The sequence below is a fragment of the Rhinatrema bivittatum genome, chromosome 2 (genome assembly GCF_901001135.1).
Source record: "Rhinatrema bivittatum chromosome 2, aRhiBiv1.1, whole genome shotgun sequence".
Classification (NCBI taxonomy): Eukaryota; Metazoa; Chordata; class Amphibia; order Gymnophiona; family Rhinatrematidae; genus Rhinatrema; species Rhinatrema bivittatum.
The window spans coordinates 208,081,287-208,099,359 of NC_042616.1; the positions used below are offsets into that span (position 1 = coordinate 208,081,287).

The following is an 18,073-nucleotide window of genomic DNA, read 5'->3' on the forward strand; positions in this document are numbered from 1 at the left end:
TCTTGTGACCTCGTCTGACCTCTGGAACCTGACCCCTGCTTCATTGACTACTCCTCGGACTGATCCTCGGATTCTGACCCCGGCTGCCTTTGACCACGTCTCCTGATTCTGGCTTTGTCCCTTGCCTTGTCATCACCTACGCTGTACTGGCCTTCCTTGGTTCTCCAGACCTACAGCCTAGTGACCGACCATGCTCCCTTGCTGTTTGTGGGCACGCCTCTCTACTACCTCTCCGGGAGACTCTGTGAGGCCCACCTAAGTCCAAGCGGCCCGGGTCCCTACGGGCTCCACCCGGGGGGACCGCGGGCTTCCAGTGGTGAAGCTCATCCTAGCCTCTGTCTCCTCCTCTGCTCTGCCCCCTGGGCAGGTGCTTCCTGGTCCCTACCAGGGAGCCGTTCTACACTGCTCCATGACAAGGGTCCACCTCCAAGCGCAACATCCTACTGCTGGCCCTTCCTCAGTAAACACCAACAATATTTGTTAAAAAAATTCTGTATTTTATTTGTCAACCTCTACATATTCTTCAACCTCTGAGTATCACAGTGCCACTTTTGCACTTTTTCCTATCACTAGCATATCTTAAAAAAATCATCCCCCTTGTTTAACCATATTTTCCATTTGCATCTTTGCAATCCTGACTACTTTCCCAGATTCTCTAAGCTTTTCCAGATATTGTTGTCTGTCTTCCTCTTTCTACGATCTCTTATAGTTTATGAATACTAACCTTTTGTCCTTACCTTTTCAGCTGCTACTTTAGAAAATCTAGTGGCCTCTTTTATTTACTTTTCTATCATAAAGGTTAGTTGCCCTTACAATATCTCTTTTCAGTTTTGTCTTCAGTTTTTCCCACTGCTCTTTTATCTCCCCTCGATTTTTCCCATCCAGTTAACAACATCTTGTTACTTTCCTATGTTAACAAAATTAGCTTTCTTAAAGTCTAGGACCCTTGCCTTTGAATGAACCTTGATTGCTTCTATTCTAATACTAACCCTCACCATCCTGTGATCACTGGATTTCAACATAAGAAACACTGCCCCCATTAGTAAGAAACAGGTCCTGTATCATCCCCTCTTGTGTGGGTTCTGATACCACTTGACGAACAGTTCTCCCTGCAGAGAATCCAGAACATAAGAACATAAGAACATAAGAAATTGCCATGCTGGGTCAGACCAAGGGTCCATCAAGCCCAGCATCCTGTTTCCAACAGAGGCCAAACCAGGCCACAAGAACCTGGCAATTACCCAAACACCTAGAAGATCCCATGCTACTGATGCAATTAATAGCAGTGACTATTCCCTAAGTAAACTTGATTAATAGCAGTTAATGGTCTTCTCTTCCAAGAACTTATCCAAACCTTTTTTGAACCCAGCTACACTAACTGCACTAACCACATCCTCTGGCAACAAATTCCAGGATCTGGCAACAAATTCCAGGATCTTTCTACTTCCAGAGGACAATGAAGCTGGGATGTCCCAATCAACATTTAGCAGATTGAAATCCTCTAGCTCTAGCACCTCCCTTTCAAAGCGATTTTATGAATCTCCTTCATTAAATCTCTAGCCATTTCATTTGTCTCCTTGGAGGCCTGTATATTACAACAATATAAACAGATGTTCCATTCTCTTTCCAGATTAACCTATAGTGCCTCCTCCTTACCTCACCCTGTCACTGGAAGGCTTTTTATGATTCACTTAAGAAAGCCACACTGTTTCATATTTCCTGTCCATATTTTAATGTAATCTTTTGTTCATTTGAATTGTGTCCTGAAGAGAGTATTAGCTCTTGAAAGCTAGTCAAGAAATGTTTGAAGTTAATCTAATATAAAAGTATCACCTTATATATGTTTATTTATTAACTTTTATTTCTCTGAATTCAAGTGGATTTACATGGCAGCCAAACTACTGCCTCCTTACTTCATAAGCCCTAACGTTATTTTGTTTTAATGTTATTTTTTATGTACAGCACCACTCCTTTTCCCTTTCTTCCTACCCTACCCTTCCTGAGTAATTGTTGCCTGGTATAACTATTTTTTATTTATTTAATATATTTATATTCCGCCATTTGCAAAAATATTGTCCAAGTCATGGTTTTCCATGTACCACATCTCTGTGACAGACACTACATCCAAGTCAGCATCTTCCATGACTGACTTTAGATAAGAACATAAGAACATGCCATACTGGGTCAGATCAAGGGTCCATCAAGCCCAGCATCCTGTTTCCAACAGTGGCCAATCCAGGCCATAAGAACCTGGCAAGTACCCAAAAACTAAGTCTATTCCATGTTACCATTGCTAGTAATAGCAGTGGCTATTTTCTAAGTCAACTCAATTAATAGCAGGTAATGGACTTCTCCTCCAAGAACTTAAGCAATCCTTTTTTAAACACAGCTATACTAACTGCACTAACCACATCCTCTGGCAACAAATTCCAGAGTTTAATTGTGCATTGAGTGAAAAAGAACTTTGATTAGTTTTAAATGTGCCACATGCTAACTTCATGGAGTGCCCCCTAGTCTATTATCCGAAAGAGTAAATAACCGATTCACATCTCCCGTTCTAGACCTCTCATGATTTTAAACACCTCTATCATATCCCCCCTCATCCGTCTCTTCTCCAAGCTGAAAAGTCCTAACCTCTTTAGTCTTTCCTCATAGGGGAGCTGTTCCATTCCCCTTATCATTTTGGTCGCCCTTCTCTGTACCTTCTCCATCGCAATTATATCTTTTTTTGAGATGCGGCGACCAGAATTGTACACAGTATTCAAGGTGCGGTCTCACCATGGAGCGATACAGAGGCATTATGACATTTTCCGTTTTATTCACCATTCCCTTTCTAATAATTCCCAACATTCTGTTTGCTTTTTTGACTGCCGCAGCACACTGAATCGATTTCAAGATGTTATCCACTATGACGCCTAGATCTCTTTCTTGGGTTGTAGCACCTAATATGGAACCTGACATTGTGTAACTATAGCATGGGTTATTTTTCCCTATATGCATCACCTTGCACTTATGCACATTAAATTTCATCTGCCATTTTGATGCCCAATTTTCCAGTCTCTCAAGGTCTTCCTGCAATTTATCACAATGTGCTTGTGATTTAACTACTCTGAACAATTTTGTGTCATCTGCAAATTTGATTATCTCACTTGTTGTATTTCTTTCCAGATCATTTATAAATATATTGAAAAGTAAGGGTCCCAATACAGATCCCTGAGGCACTCCACTGCCCACTCCCTTCCACTGAGAAAATTGTCCATTTAATCCCACTCTGTTTCCTGTCTTTTAACCAGTTTGTAATCCACGAAAGGACATCGCCACCTATCCCATGACTTTTTACTTTTCCTAGAAGCCTCTCATGAGGAACTTTGTCAAACGCCTTCTGAAAATCCAAATACACTACATCTACCGGTTCACCTTTATCCACATGTTTATTAACGCCTTAAAAAAAGTGAAGCAGATTTGTGAGGCAAGACTTGCCTTTGGTAAAGCCATGCTGACTTTGTTGCATTAAACCATGTTTTTCTGTATGTTATGTGATTTTTTTCCCCATACTGTGATCATTAGTGTCCATAGCTTTCCAGATGTTGCTCTTTTCCCCCTTTCTATACAAGTGTTTAAGGTTTTACTTACCTGAGAACTTTGATCACCCATTCCCAGCCATCCTAGTTTAAAGCCCTCTTCAGTAGGTTTGCAGTCTGTTCTGGAAGATGCTGCAGGAGAAGCTAATTCCAGTCCTCAAGAACCACAAACAGATTTGGTTTCAGGTGGATCCCATCTCTGCTCAGCATTCTTTGAAATGTTATCCCATTGTCCAGGAAACCAAAATGCCTTCATTGACACAGTCTGTGCAGCCATTCCTTCATCATCATGAAACCGGAGGTTAAAAATTAAAGAAGGGGGAGGTATTTATTTTTTTCTATTTACCTGTTCCCTGGTGAGCCTCTGACTGAGGCTGTCGTGGCCCGGGAGGAAAGAGAAATGAGGCCAGGCTGTCCTAGAGTTGATGTCAGTGCTAGCAGAAAAAAAAAATAAAAAGCTGGGAGGGGGGTGGATTTAGAAGCCTCAGGGGAGCTGAGGTGATGATCAGCTGATGTGCAGGGTTGGGGGACAAGACTGATGAGAGTGAGCTGTGAGGAGGGGAGGAGCAGGGCCTGCAGATTTCATTTTCATTTTGCAAAGGCAGCACAGCTAACGCTAGGCTGATGGGAATTCCATGCCGAATGTTATGCAAATTGGCAGTCCACACCAGTTTGTGAGAGTATAGCACATGGGGAAAGACAGTGAACACAGAGGCAAGCAGATCTGTCATTGTAGATCTGTCGCAGGGCCAACAGCAGCAAACACAGAGAGAATTCATCTAAACACACTCATGTTTGAATGAGGAGGGATGTATGCAATGTGCCAGTGAAAGATTTACATTTTTAATTCTAGTCCTCTCTGGTAAGAGTTAGAATAGATAGATACAGTTTAAATACAGCCAAACTGTGGGGTGTTCTTGGCTTAATTGAGTTAGAATTTTTGAAAGGAGTCGAATGCAGGAGAAATAGGTAAAAAAAAAAAAAAAAAATTCATTCTCTGGTATAATTTGTCACTCTTTATGGGACAGTGTATATAAGCTCTCTGGGCTTCTACACTGCTGCAGTGCTATTGTTAAGCCTGCTTGAATATTGATGGGAACCAGAAAGATAAATCACCAAAAGAGTGAGAGAAGAAATTTTGAGCAGGTTACTGATATCATTGTTTATCTTATCTGAGTAACTGAGGAGTCACTATTTAAATTAAAACAGGAGTTTGGTATAGGGGAACAGTGACAGGGAAAGTTTCCCACATCATTTCTGTAAAAGCTGTACAGACTGTGAGACACTCTTTGAATTTAGAGGATGTATATTGTTAATAATAGTCTGTGGTGGAAGTGATTTAAGAAGGACATTTGTTTTATATGTAATATTCAGAAGGTTGCAAACATTTCAATTTCTTATTCATAAAGTTTGAGAAAACTGTGGTTTGGGAATCCAGCCTTGAATTCATCTGACTTATTTATCTTAAAAGACTGTCTTTCCTCTTTCTCCCTGGGAGATTGCCTGGGTGAGTTCAGTCCCTTGTTTCCTTTGAGAGGACCCAGCCAGTTCTCACTTTCAGTAGCATTTTACAGCGATTCCCTTCTATCAATAGAAACCCCGTTACTTACTATTGCCACCGTACCACTAGAGCAGGAGAGTCATTACACCAAAGCGTCTGATTGGTTAGATCCAGAATGCAAGCATCCCAGTCTGGGCCTTTTAAACTTGATTGGGAGGACTGAGGAGAATATCGCTTGTGCACCTGTCTGCCCTTTCCTGTCTCCCAAAGTCATGAAGTCACTTTTGATATGATCTGTGTGGTACCTTGTGGTATCATTTGTACCACCATGAATTAGCAGCATTAAATAGTAGTCAGTAGACTTGAGGATTTTTGTCTTTCTCTCTGTAATGTCTTGGATTTTGGCACCTGGCAGACGGCACACTTCTAGGGACAATATGTCTGATCAGCAGATGGCGACCTCTGTGCCTCTCAGAAGTGAGTCACCGCCCGCCACTACCCCTCCACCTTCTAGGTGCAGTGGATATTAAGCCTGTAGCTTTGAGGTTTACAAGTTTGTTCTTTCTCAGCCTGAGATGATTTCTCCTCCTCTGCTTCCAGAGCTGCAGACCAGTTCTTCAGTTCAAGTGAAACTGGGGTCAGCATGTTAGGGTTAATGGCTGTAGTAATCTAGGTCTGACTGTCGTCTTGCAGTCCAGTTACAACTTTCCCTCTGGTTTCCATCTGTGATGCCTTGATAACTATTTCATTGATGTGGTCCTCATTCTACCAGATGCTTCTCAGTCTTGCCACTTCCTCTCTGAGTTCCGCCACCTAGTTCCCAGAGGAAGTCGACCTGCAGACATCTTTCACGCTGAACTGGTTCCTCACTGTGCATCAGGACATCTTGTCTGGGCAGCAGTAGAAGTAGTAACAGTGGTGACGGTGTTGGCAGTATGATGTTTCCTGCCATCCTTCAGCTGTTAGGAACTTCTGGTATCTATTGAAAGCAGTGAGAGAGACCTTCTAAAGTCCCTAACTTGTCCTCAGCTGTCCTGCAAGTAAAATTAGGTAGCCTGTGGAGTCTAACGTCCATCTCCAAACTCAGATTCCTTGTTTGTAGTCCTGTTTGCTTATTCACGTTGCTTTGAAATAGGAAGTAACATAGTAGATGAGGGTCAATTGTCCCAGCCTTTCTGTACATTTATCTTTCTCTCTAGTTCTCTATGACTTTGGGTAGATAAGCATACACATTTTTTATATTTAAGCCAACACAAATGTTCACCTCCTTCTCCCATATCTTACCTTATTTCTCAGCTCTGTTCCTATTAATGTTCTCTGTATTTGTCCTAAGCATGTTTGGTTACAGTGCTTGCCATCACCATCTCTGCGGTTGGCTATTCTGGGCATTTTCTTCTTTCTCATTTTTGCGTTTTACAAGTCCTATACTTAATCCAACCCCCAGGTCCCCTCCCAAGTCCCACCAGCAAAGCATTATAGTAACCCAAACATCTAAACATGGTAACTCTGTTCAGGTTTACCTCAGCCGCCTTGGAAGCCAAAAGTAGCTATACTGCCACTTTCTGCCCATTGCTTTGTAGGGCTTAATATTCTTTTTCCCTTTGCTCAGTCATATGGCACTTTAAAGGGCCAAACACTCAAGCCCCCCTCCTTCATCTCTTTTACTTTTTAAGCGCCACCTGACCTTACCATTGCACTTTTTCTGTCCCAAGCATGTTTAAATTCTGTTGCTGTTTAGTTGCTACTAGACTATTCCAAGTATGTACCATCTTCCCTTTATCTTCCCTTTATCTTCCCTTTATCTCTGCAAATTCATACTATGATCTCATGTCCTTGAATTTCCTCTTCTATGAAAAAATCACCATACTTAATATTTCTAAATATTTAAATTGTGTAATTAAGAATGTAAAAATATCTCTCATCTCTAGTGCACACATTGCCTTTTCCTCTCTCCCTTATGATCAACCGTGCACATCAAGGAGACAGTCCCTTCACAAACAAAACTACTTCAAGTCTTTGCACAATTCAGAAGCCTCATTTTCCACTCTATAACACCTAACATTCTATTGCAAGAGTGGGCAACTTCAGTTCTCAAGAGCCATAAACAGGCCTGACTTTCAGGATATCCACGATGAATATATAGGAGATAGATTTGCATGCACTGCCTCCATTGTATGCAATCTATCTTATGCATACTAACTGTGAGTATCCTGAAACCAGATCTGTTTGTGGTTCTTGAGGACTGGAATTAGCTACTCCTGTACTACAGCCTGACATGTATTTTGAACAATACAGAATAAAATATCAAAAAGGAGTGGGGTTAGGGATTTAAGATTAGTAAAGTCATCTACAGGGCAAGTGTGACCCGCTGTGCATTTACAAAGGGTAGTGACTCAGAGAGAGTATCTTGGGGCCACTAGTGACTGAAGAGAGGAAAATGCCCTGGGGCCACTGGTAAACCCAATCCTGCTAACAGCTAAAGAGAATTAGAGGACCAGGGGCTACTAGTAGAACCCATCCTGCCAGCAGCCAATGAGAAGGCACCATCAGCAGAGCCCATCCCGCCAGCTGCTGAAGAGAAGAAGGTATCCCAGGGCCACCAGCAGAGCTCATACCATCAATAGCCAAAGAAAAGAGCAAGAGACCCCAAGATCATCAATAGAGCCCATCCTACTGGTTGCCAAAAAAGAAAAGGAAAGCCCATTATGTGTGAAAGAATGCACGCGTGTGATGGTGAATATGTGTATATGTGAGAGAGAGGAAAATGTCTGTGTGCCACCTCCTTCCCCCACACTAATCCACAACAATCTCAATGTGAAGGGAAATCAAAAGTTCCCAAGTATGGAGAGTGGGAGATTTATATATTTTTTATATATATATCATTATTTTAAAGCATTGGATGGTGGTTAATGTGCCTGATGTTTTGAAATATTTTATTGGTGTTTGGGAAAACTTTTATATATTTTTATGAGTTTTTACTTATTGGATGTCTTGTTTGTTAGCTGTTTTCAAATACTTATTTTTAATAGTATGGTTTTACTATTATGATTAATATTTCTTGATTTATATGCTGGTTTGTTTTTCCATTGTTGCACGGTATACAGAGTCTGGTTTGTTGTGATTTCCATTTCATCTTTTCTCTACATTTTTCTGTTTATATTTTTGGTCACTTCTATATTTGGTGAGGGGCTATGTTCTGCATGTGTGACCAAGGTGTGGTATCATGCTGACATGTAGATTCTTTGTAGGGATCTCTAGCAGCTTGGCTTGTTCTGTTTTCCTAAGAGGTGTATTGGTATTTTAGGGCCTGGTATAATATTTATGGGGTTGCCTTTTTTTTTTTTTTTTTTATAAGTAGGGTTGTTAACTGTACATGTGCAGGCATTCCGTGCTGTTTTTGGTATCACAGCTTTACTATATTGTAATTGTAAATCAGTTTACTCAAGGCCTGAAGATCAAACCCATACCCAATACACATTACAACAGGCCTAATACTCTATGGGTTCCTAAGTATAGTCTTTGCTTTTTTTTTTTTTTTTTTTTTGCAGTGCATGTGAATATAAAATACATATTGTCAAGTGATATTTTTACCTCAGGACTGTACATTGAATTTCCTTTTTTCATGTGAAATCTGTTATAAATGCTTAATTTTTATTGTGTGTGGAGAGGACTGTGGGGGTCAGGGTAGTGGTGCAAGGCCATAAGGTTCACCTAAGGCATCTTGTACTGGCCATGGTGTAAAATATCCTGGGACCCTAAGTCTCTGACCGGGATGTGTCTCCCACATTGAATTTACATTGTCAATTTTTCTTCCTATTTATTTTGGAATGTACATGTTTTTTGTTGACTGATGTGAATTTTTCTGTTGCATAATGAATTCCCTTGCATTCAGGACATCCGTGTGATCCCTGAAGCTTTCATATTGGCACTGAAATAGGTATATATTTAGAGTAGATTACTACAATTTTCTGTGGGGACAGTCCCTCAGATAATCACCCCTCTCCATAAATGAGCTACTTGCCCACCGTTGGCACTATGGGGGAAGAAGTGTCCCCTATTTGCCCACCTGAAATCTGGTCACTTTATTCTAACCTCACTGCACCTATAAATGATGATCAGGCACTCAAAGTTGTTTGGAAAAAAAAAAAAAGAGAAGTCTGTGAAGGGCTCAATTTTGATCCACTGGGGTGGGGCAGTAGTGCAAAGCAGTGCAACACATTAATCATTTGAACAGGGCAGCAAAACAGGTAGCACCAGCCCTGGTCATCTGTCTGACAGTGTAGTCCTCTTAAGCCACCTGTTATATCTTATATGTAGCACATGCAAAATGAAAGTCCTGGGGGTAATATAGGCAATTATTGCATTGAAGAAGAAATGGATACATCTAAACAGAATATTGCCTGATGCTAATTGTCTCCTCTCACCCTTTTGAAGAAGCCAGTAACCATTTATGCTGTCAAAGCATGCCCCTTTTCATTAGGAAGGATTTAAATAGTTATTAATCTTATGTTGTTTAAATTATTTTTCATCACAATTGATTTTATATTTCTGTAGCTGTAGGAACAGTAGCAACCAAAACAGCCCTGTAGGCTACCAACTGTCTACAGTAGTAGCAGTGACTAGGGGGACAATGTTTCTAATATGTGATCAGGTCCTATATAAACTGCTGTAATGTGTATTTATGGAGTATGAATTTGTAACTGCAAGTGTTGTGTATGTGGTATGAGCGAGTTGTGTGTGAATTGAATGCCAGGGTTCTAAGCTAGAGATTTGTCCGCATGAACTAGTATTATGAGTAGTCTGTACAGTTGCATCAAGTTTGCTAATGCGACTGAGCATTTTTCCCTGCAGCCCTGTGTATACATACATAGTCCCATAGATGTATTCTATGTGAGTGAGTAGCTACAAGATTGACATGTATATGGAAACTGTTATGTAAGTGTAAGTTTACGAAGTGTGACCAAATGAGTTTGTGAGAAGGAAGTACGGGTGTGAATGTATGGAAAAACGTTTTGAGTAGGACAAGATGGCATGTATGTGTAGATGAGATTTTAGCCATTAGGGTATGTCCAAGCAATTTTCCTCAAATCCTCTGAGGGAAAAACAGCATAAGCCCTTTAAAAAAAAAAAAAAAAAGATTTTGCATGTGAAGCAAAAGCCAAGTGTGAAAGGGGTCTATTTGCTAAAGTGCATTAAAAGGTGCAGTTTTAACATACTTTAGTTATCTAGCTATTCTCTAAACTGTGGTAGTTGAGTATACTGTTTAGTGAATACCACGGGATTCCCACAGATGGGAATGCGTGGTCATTACCAGTAGCAATAATATACATGTATCACCACCCACATGAATGCAGATCCGGTGCCCAAAAGACACAAAGGCCTGAGTTCTACCACCCTAAATGTCACATAAGTAACCCCTCCCGCCCAAATGCAGCATCCCCTCAAGTATCACCTACATACCCACCCCCATATCCTCACGTAAGGGGCAAGTGAAAGCCCCAAGTCAGCCCACACTGTTTTGGTGATATTGCTGGTAAGACAGGTGTAACTGATGATTGCTTCTGTCCCTAGTCAACCTGGGACTCCACAAAGCAGGGGAGTCTGAGGTGGAAGAAGTTCAAGGGGTTGTGTAGCTAACTACCAAAGTTTAACATGGATCATGAGGTTTGTTATCTGCGTCAAGCCTTTTTGCTTACTAATGAACTGCTTTGCATATGTTGCAGCTCATTAATTTTATGTGCATTGCACCTGATTATTTTTTTGGATATAATATGAAGCCCAGTATTGTACAATAATGTATTTTTAATGCATGTTGAATGCCAGTTTCACTGTTTAACACGTAGTAAAGAGATCTCAAAATTTGAAGAGTTCATTAAAATGTTTTGGTGGTGTTATATGTTAGAGTAAAAGAATCAGGTTTATTGCAACTAGTTTTCCTATTTTTTCCAAGCATATTAAAAGTAGTATAATAGTTAATTTCACTCCTATAGAAAGTAATGGGATCTGCCCAACAGTGACAGGTCTCTAGCCTGGTCTTATGCCAGCCTCAAGCAGGAGTAAATATATTAATAGATGATCTGCTTCTATGGCAAGGGGAATCGTGGAAAAGAGGATTTGCATTCAGACAACAACCAACAAGGACTGAACTTCAAAATCTGGATAAACAAATAAGCATGGGGTAGCTTGCTTATTACGGTGGTTACTACCCTAAACCAGTTAAGCCTGATACATCACATTGAATGCATATATAGCATTGCTTTCTGCTTCAACGGCAGGTGGAAAAGGGTGAAATGTGGAAAACAGGATTTACATTCAGACAACATCCAACAAGGCAATGATCTGTGCAGTCTGGTAAACAAGCATCGGGGTAACTTGCTTGATGTGGCGGTTACTACTCTTAACCATTAAGCCTTATGCTCACCTTTGATGCAACTCCAACAATACTATCTGAATCAATGGCATGGGATGGCAGGAAACTTGAATCAAACAGTTACCGACAAGAGCCCTGAAATTGGTGGTTGGTGAAACAGATACATATGGGGACAATTAGTGTGGGAGCTTACTGGGCAGACTGGATGGGCCTATTGGTCTTTTTCTGCCATCATTTCTATGTTTCTATGAGAGCTCTAGGAAACAAAATGTGCTTATGTACTTAGGTGAATGAATGTTTTTAGGTCATATCTGAAGGCTTGAATTGAAAGTCTGAGATAGATCTTTCTCAGATCTTTATATATATATATATATATATTTATTTTTTGTTTTTTATATACCTGTCTTCTTGCATTAGATGCAAATCAAATCGGTTTACATTGAACAATTAAACTTGCTTGAAAGCATTACATGTAACAGAGAACATCTAACAAGAAACCTGTAGGTACAATAATAAAACATGGAGTTTGAAGTATTCATCTTAACCAGATGCCTTGCAGAAAACCAATGAGGAATTAAAAAAATAAAATTAAATAACAGATGGATGTATCAAGAGAAATAGGGCTTGGGAGCAATGAGAGGATAATTATAAGGGAGGATGTGGGGATGAGAGGGAAGGGGGAAAAGAAGAACAGTGGGACCAGAAAGGTAGATAAAGGAGGGATTAGAAGGAGGAATTATACAAAAAGAACAAACAAATCAAATTTGCCATGGTAAGTCTACTGTAAGTAATCAGGGAAATGCTAGATTAAAAAGCCAAGTTTTCAGTTTTTTCTTGAAGGATTGCTGGCAGGGATCCTGTCTAAGGTCTGGTGGAAGTGAGTTCCAATGAGAAGGACCTGCCGTGGAAAGAGCCCTATTTCTTAGTGGAGTTTTGGCTTGAGGGATAAAAAGGGAGCCTTGATAAGCTTTTCTTATTGGTCTCTTTGATTTGTTGGAGCGAAACTGAAAGGTAAGATCAATTGGAGCTAAGTTGTTTAAGGATTTGTGTATGATGGTCATGGCTTTATAGAGGACTCTGTATTTAATCGGAAGCCAGTGAAGCTTGTAGAGAATGGGTGTAATGTGGTCTCTCTTATTCGAGTTGATCAGGATCCTGGCTGCTGAATTCAGTAACATTTGTAGAGGCTTGATGGAGTTGGCTGGAAGACCAAGTAGCAAAGCGTTACAATAGTCAAAAAAAAAAAATCCAAATATTTCATACTATTAGGCTTCCAGAGGCCAAAATGAATTTGGATGAAATGAATCCCTGGAGCAAAGAGCTAACTATATGTAGGTGTATGCAGGGAAGGAATGTCGGGGAAGAAACACAGAGGAGAAAGAGATTATCAAGATGCATATAATGGTCAGGTGACACACCTCTCTTCCTCCCCTTTAAATTTAATGATTGAACATGGTGATATAGGAGGGGAATTAGGTGAGAGATTCTGGCTAAAACTGTATATATTCCCATGGAGGGATGGGAAATTAAATATATACAGGAAAAATTAAACAATTATATCTGTCAATAGCTAAACTTAAATATAAAAGTAGAAGTATTTTAAGAAAAACAATATATTTTTATTTTTCCAAAAGAAAGCCTTTTATTTTGCTGAATGATCTGAAATTTTTGTTACAGCTTTTTCAGAGTCCCTTTACCCATGAACTGACTGGTAGCACATTAAAGATAAAATCCCAGAAAGGATGGAGATTCCAGCTTGAAGGGCCTGACTCTTATCAGAAACCCAGTATACAGGAAGTTAATTGCGCACAGTCATCCAATGCAGGATGATAGAAGGAACTCCTAAGGGTTATATTGCATCTTCCTCCTAGGGGCTAAGCAGTTGACCAACCTAAGAGCAAACTGGAAACTTCTATGAGGGACCCAGGAGCTACCATGCAAAAATGCTCACTATCTGCAGATCTGAAATTGCTGTCCTCAATCCTAAAAACCTCTCAGGGGTCTCTTGGCACACATTAATCACACACAGGGTCTCTGAACCTAATATGCAGGGACTGCCAGCCACACACAACAATTCAAATACTGAACACACCATACAACCCCATAGCCACCCACTTTTTAGGATCCTAAATTTAGGCAAGTTAGGTTGGAGCTTGATTTTTCTTTTTTTTAGGCATACATTGCTATGCATTTTAGACTCTTGACAGATTTGGCAGTAAAATGTATATTTAGTTTCTGAACTAAATCTTGATCTTGTGTAGGATCTGGATAAGAATCTGAGCAGACTTACAGCTGCATTTGAGAAGGCGATAGCAGAGAAGGTCCGGTGTCAAGAAGAAGTAAACAGAACCAACCAAACTATCGAACTGGCTAATAGACTTGTCAATGGACTTGAGGTAAGTTGCTGCTGCTGTCACCACCTTCTTCAACTTCCTACCAAATTCAAGCAAAGTATATAAAATGCATGTTCCTTTGGGTCCTCAATAATTTTAAAAGTCCAGAGCCAATTTTGTATACACTTTCTCTTAAATGTAATAGAATGGAAGACTCCATGTTGAAAATAGGGACATTTGTGTGTAATATGAAAATAATATCCAGTAAGCTGACTTTCTTTATACTCATAAGAATATGAGATATGCCAAACTGAGTCAGATTAAGGACCATTGAGCCCAGCATCCAGTTTCAGACAATGGCTAGTTTGGAACACATACCCAGTAGATCCCAAAAAATATATCAATTATTTATTTTTGCTCACTCCCAGGGATGAGTGTTGGTTTTGCCAAGTCTTATCTGACTAATAACTGTTTATGGACTTTTTCCCTCCAGGAACTTGTCTGTACCTCTTTTAAACCCTGCTACGCAAGTCACACTGACCACATGCTCTGGCACTGTCAGGATATGATGCTCTGGCATCATATCCTGACAGTGCACAGAGTGAAAAAGTACTTTCTACAATTTGTTTTAAATCTGCAGGTTTATTTTTATTTTATTTATTTATTTCATGGTTTTTATATACCGTAGTCTAGAGCAAGCCTTCACCGCGGTTTACAGTGAAAACAACAGGATACATTGAACTGAGCAAATTAACTGATTACATTATAACGGGTAATAACAATAAATAGAGTATTAAACAGAGCATATTAAGTGATAGCATTATGGTAATTAAGGTGGGGAGATGTGGGGGGAAAACAACTGGTCATGGGATTAATACTGTTTGTGTCGGGCAGGGAATAACTGTGTACATAGTATCAAGAAAATTGGGGAGTGCGGTAGACTTGATATTGCGTATGGGGAGTGTATATTAATCTATTTATTATTATTTATTATTTTTATATACCGACATTCGATCTGAGATATCACATCGGTTTACATTCAGGTACTGTAGGTATTTCTCTATCCCCAGAGGGCTTACAATCTAAGTTTTGTACCTGAGGCAATGGAGGGTAAAGTGACTTGCCCAAGGTCACAAGGAGTGACAGCAGGACTCGAACCCTGGTCTCCCGGTTCGTAGCCCACTGCTCTAACCACTAGGCATCTATACCTTCTCTATATGTTTGTTCAAAGAGCCAGGTCTTTAGTTGTTTTCTGAAGCGTTTTATGTTTTGTTTTGTAAGTTTTCCGGCATGGTGTTCCACAGGCGGGGTCCTGCTAGTGAAAATGCTCTTTCCCAAATTGATGTGAGTTTGGCGGAGGTGATTGTGGGTATTGATAGTAGTTCTTTGTTGATTGATCTTGTATTGTGTTGTGGGGTGTATAGGTGTATTACATCATTTAGCCACTCAATTTATTTTCCGTAAACTGACTTGTGTAGTAGAGTAAGCACTTTGAACTCAATTCGTTTTTCGATGGGTAGCCAGTGGAGGGCTTTTAGTGCTGGTGTGATGTGCTCAGTTTTTTTTCTGTCCAGTTAGAATTCTTGCTGCTGCATTCTGCAGTATTTGGAGTGGATGTATGGTTGATTTGGGGAGTCCCAGGAGAAGGGAGTTGCAGTAGTCAAAACATGTGAAAATCAGTGTTTGAAGGATGGTTCTGAAGTCTTGTGGGTTTAGGAGGGGTTTAAGGTGTTTTAGAGTTAGTAGTTTGTTGAAACCTTCTTTTATTTTCGTGGAAATGTGTTTTTTAAAGTTTAGTTCTGGGTTGATCCAGATCCCGAGGTCTCTTACTGTATTATTGAGTTTGGGGGTTGAAATGTTGATGGTGGTTTTGTTTGTTGAGGATTTTCATTCTAGTAGCATGTATTCCGTCTTATCTATGTTTAGGCAGAGTTTCAATTGTTTAGTAGTTGTTTAATGGAGTTTAGGTAGTTGATTGATTGAGGGTATTTTTTAGGTATGTGAATCGGGCTTCAGGCGATTGAAATTGGGGGCTCCCCCGAAACGATAGGAAAACCCCACGATATTGATTGTGAGGGTTCTCTTATCATTTTGAGGGAGGGCGGGAAAAAGGCACACAAAAATAACCCCTAAACCCACCCCGACCCTTTAAAACTAATCCCTTTGCTTCCCCCACCCTCCTGACCCCCCCAAAAACATTTTACAGGTACCTGGTGGTCCAGTGGGGGTCCAGGGAGCAATCTCCCGCTCCCGGGCCGGCTGCTGCCACTAATCAAAATGGCACCGATGGTCCTTTGCCCTTACCATGTGACAGGGTATCCGTGCCATTGGCTGGCCCCTGTCACATGGTAGGAGCACTGGATGGCCTGCGCCATTTTTAAAGATGGCGCCGGCCATCCAGTGCTCCTTCTAACTTGAGACCAACCTCCAGACAGACAGGTAGTGCCTTGGGAAGGCATGGCCTCCAAAATATAGAGCAGTGAGGGGAATAGGCCTCACTCTCAAAGAAACACACCAGGAACTCCTCACTCCTCAAAAGCTGAACTAAAAAGACACACCGTTCTAATCCAGCCCCTACTTATAAGCACAAAGGTCCACCCACTGCAGACAGCCTTTGGGTGAGGTGCTGAGCAGTGGTATATCTTTATAAATAACCAGTGGGATACAAGGGCCATCTAGTAGATGCACAATGAGTCTCTGGAGTTCAGCCTGCCTCTGGGGTCCTGCATGTGGATTGGGGAGCATTTCTGAGAATGCAATTCAGTAACCTAAATTTAACTTTCAGAACCTCACTCTTATGCCTTCCTATGTTGTTGGCACCCATATATACCACAACAACTAGCTCTTCCATAGCATTCTCTAAAATCCTATCTAGGTGATGCATGAGGTCTGTTATCTTCACACCTGGCAGGCAGGTTATCAAGCAATCCTCACACCAGCTCCCCAACCATCTACATTCCTAATGATAAAATAGCCAGTTACAACAGCAGCCTTAACCCTTCCCTCTTCGGCACATCCTCAGAGTAAGAAGATAAAGCATTACATGGAGGGTAGGCGCTAGCTACAAGGTCACTTCCTGCCATAACAATGTGATGGCCTCCTTCCAGGTAAACTTCCTTCTCCATCTCATAAACTATGAAGGTACCTGTCTTGTGTCTTCAGCAAACATTTTCAAACCAAGCTCCGTCACAAATGGATTAAATGAATTGATTTCTAGCCTAAACTATCTTAAATCTTAGATAGGCACAGGTTTGAGCCTTGTAAAGTGTAGTACTAATTGTCAAAGCATCAGCCTTAGCTAATGTTCATTCACATCTCTTTCATAAGCTTTCAGAATTATTACCTTAAAGAGCCCTGAATTTCTGAAGCACTGTGCAACTTTTTTATTATTTTTTTTTTTTTTTTTTTTGCATATTTGAATCTGTATTACAATTAGCAGGGAGAAGAAATCCCTATAACTAAGTCAGCACAACACAACTGAAATACACTGTGACAGCATGAGCAGTCTCTAGTTAATGAGCAGAGAGACTGAATAATCCTCCAAGTCAGGATGCAGGAACATTGTGTCCGCCCACCTTGTACATAACCTATAAATAAATGGAACATAGTAGCTTCCCCTGCTTTTGCATTTAAACCACAGCATCATTCAGTGTGATCATGACCTAAATTATATGAACTGCCATCATAATGGGGGAAAATGTGTATTCTTTGAATTGTTAGTCTTCCATACATCTGCTTTGCTGGTTATCTTATTTGCAGCCATTAAGATTATTTAGCAGTATATATTACATACATATCTGTCACAATATGCATTCCTTTTCATATGGACCATCTCTTTTTTTTTGAAGCAGGCACCACTAACACTAATATAAGTGCTGTGAAAAAGTGTTACACTATTTCTTTCAATAGGTCTCTTTAAAGGGCTGTTTTTCACATTTAGAAGACCCGGCCTCTGCATGCAAATCGCTGTTAGAAAATTAATTTGGGGGAACTATGTGTATAAAAGTATGCACAAAACATTATTTTGTGCATACCTTTACTTGCATAGTAAGTTGGCATTCCAGGGGGTGAAGTTGGGACAGAAAACGGACTTACATGCTTACTTTGATTTTGGAAAGTGTGACGGTATCTTTTAAACAGACATGTGGGAGCACATGTGTGCACGTTTGCCGGCTCGCACCCATGGAAGCGGCTATTTTATGACATACGCACGTATATGAGAGCGTGTTATAAAATAGGCTGAGCATGTGCACATGTGCATGCGCAAATCCTGCTTCCACCGCGTAAA

The 18,073-nt window shown here is 40.5% G+C and overlaps 1 protein-coding gene across 1 annotated transcript in view; it reads left to right on the top strand.

The window, feature by feature from the left end:
- DNAH11 (dynein axonemal heavy chain 11) overlaps window positions 1–18,073 on the top strand; it is a 725,796-nt gene that overhangs the window by 540,862 nt on the left and 166,861 nt on the right. Inside the window, exon 62 of the mRNA XM_029589065.1 lies at window positions 13,714–13,848. Within this exon, the coding sequence (XP_029444925.1) occupies window positions 13,714–13,848 (135 nt within the window). The remainder of the gene's footprint in view (window positions 1–13,713; window positions 13,849–18,073) is intronic.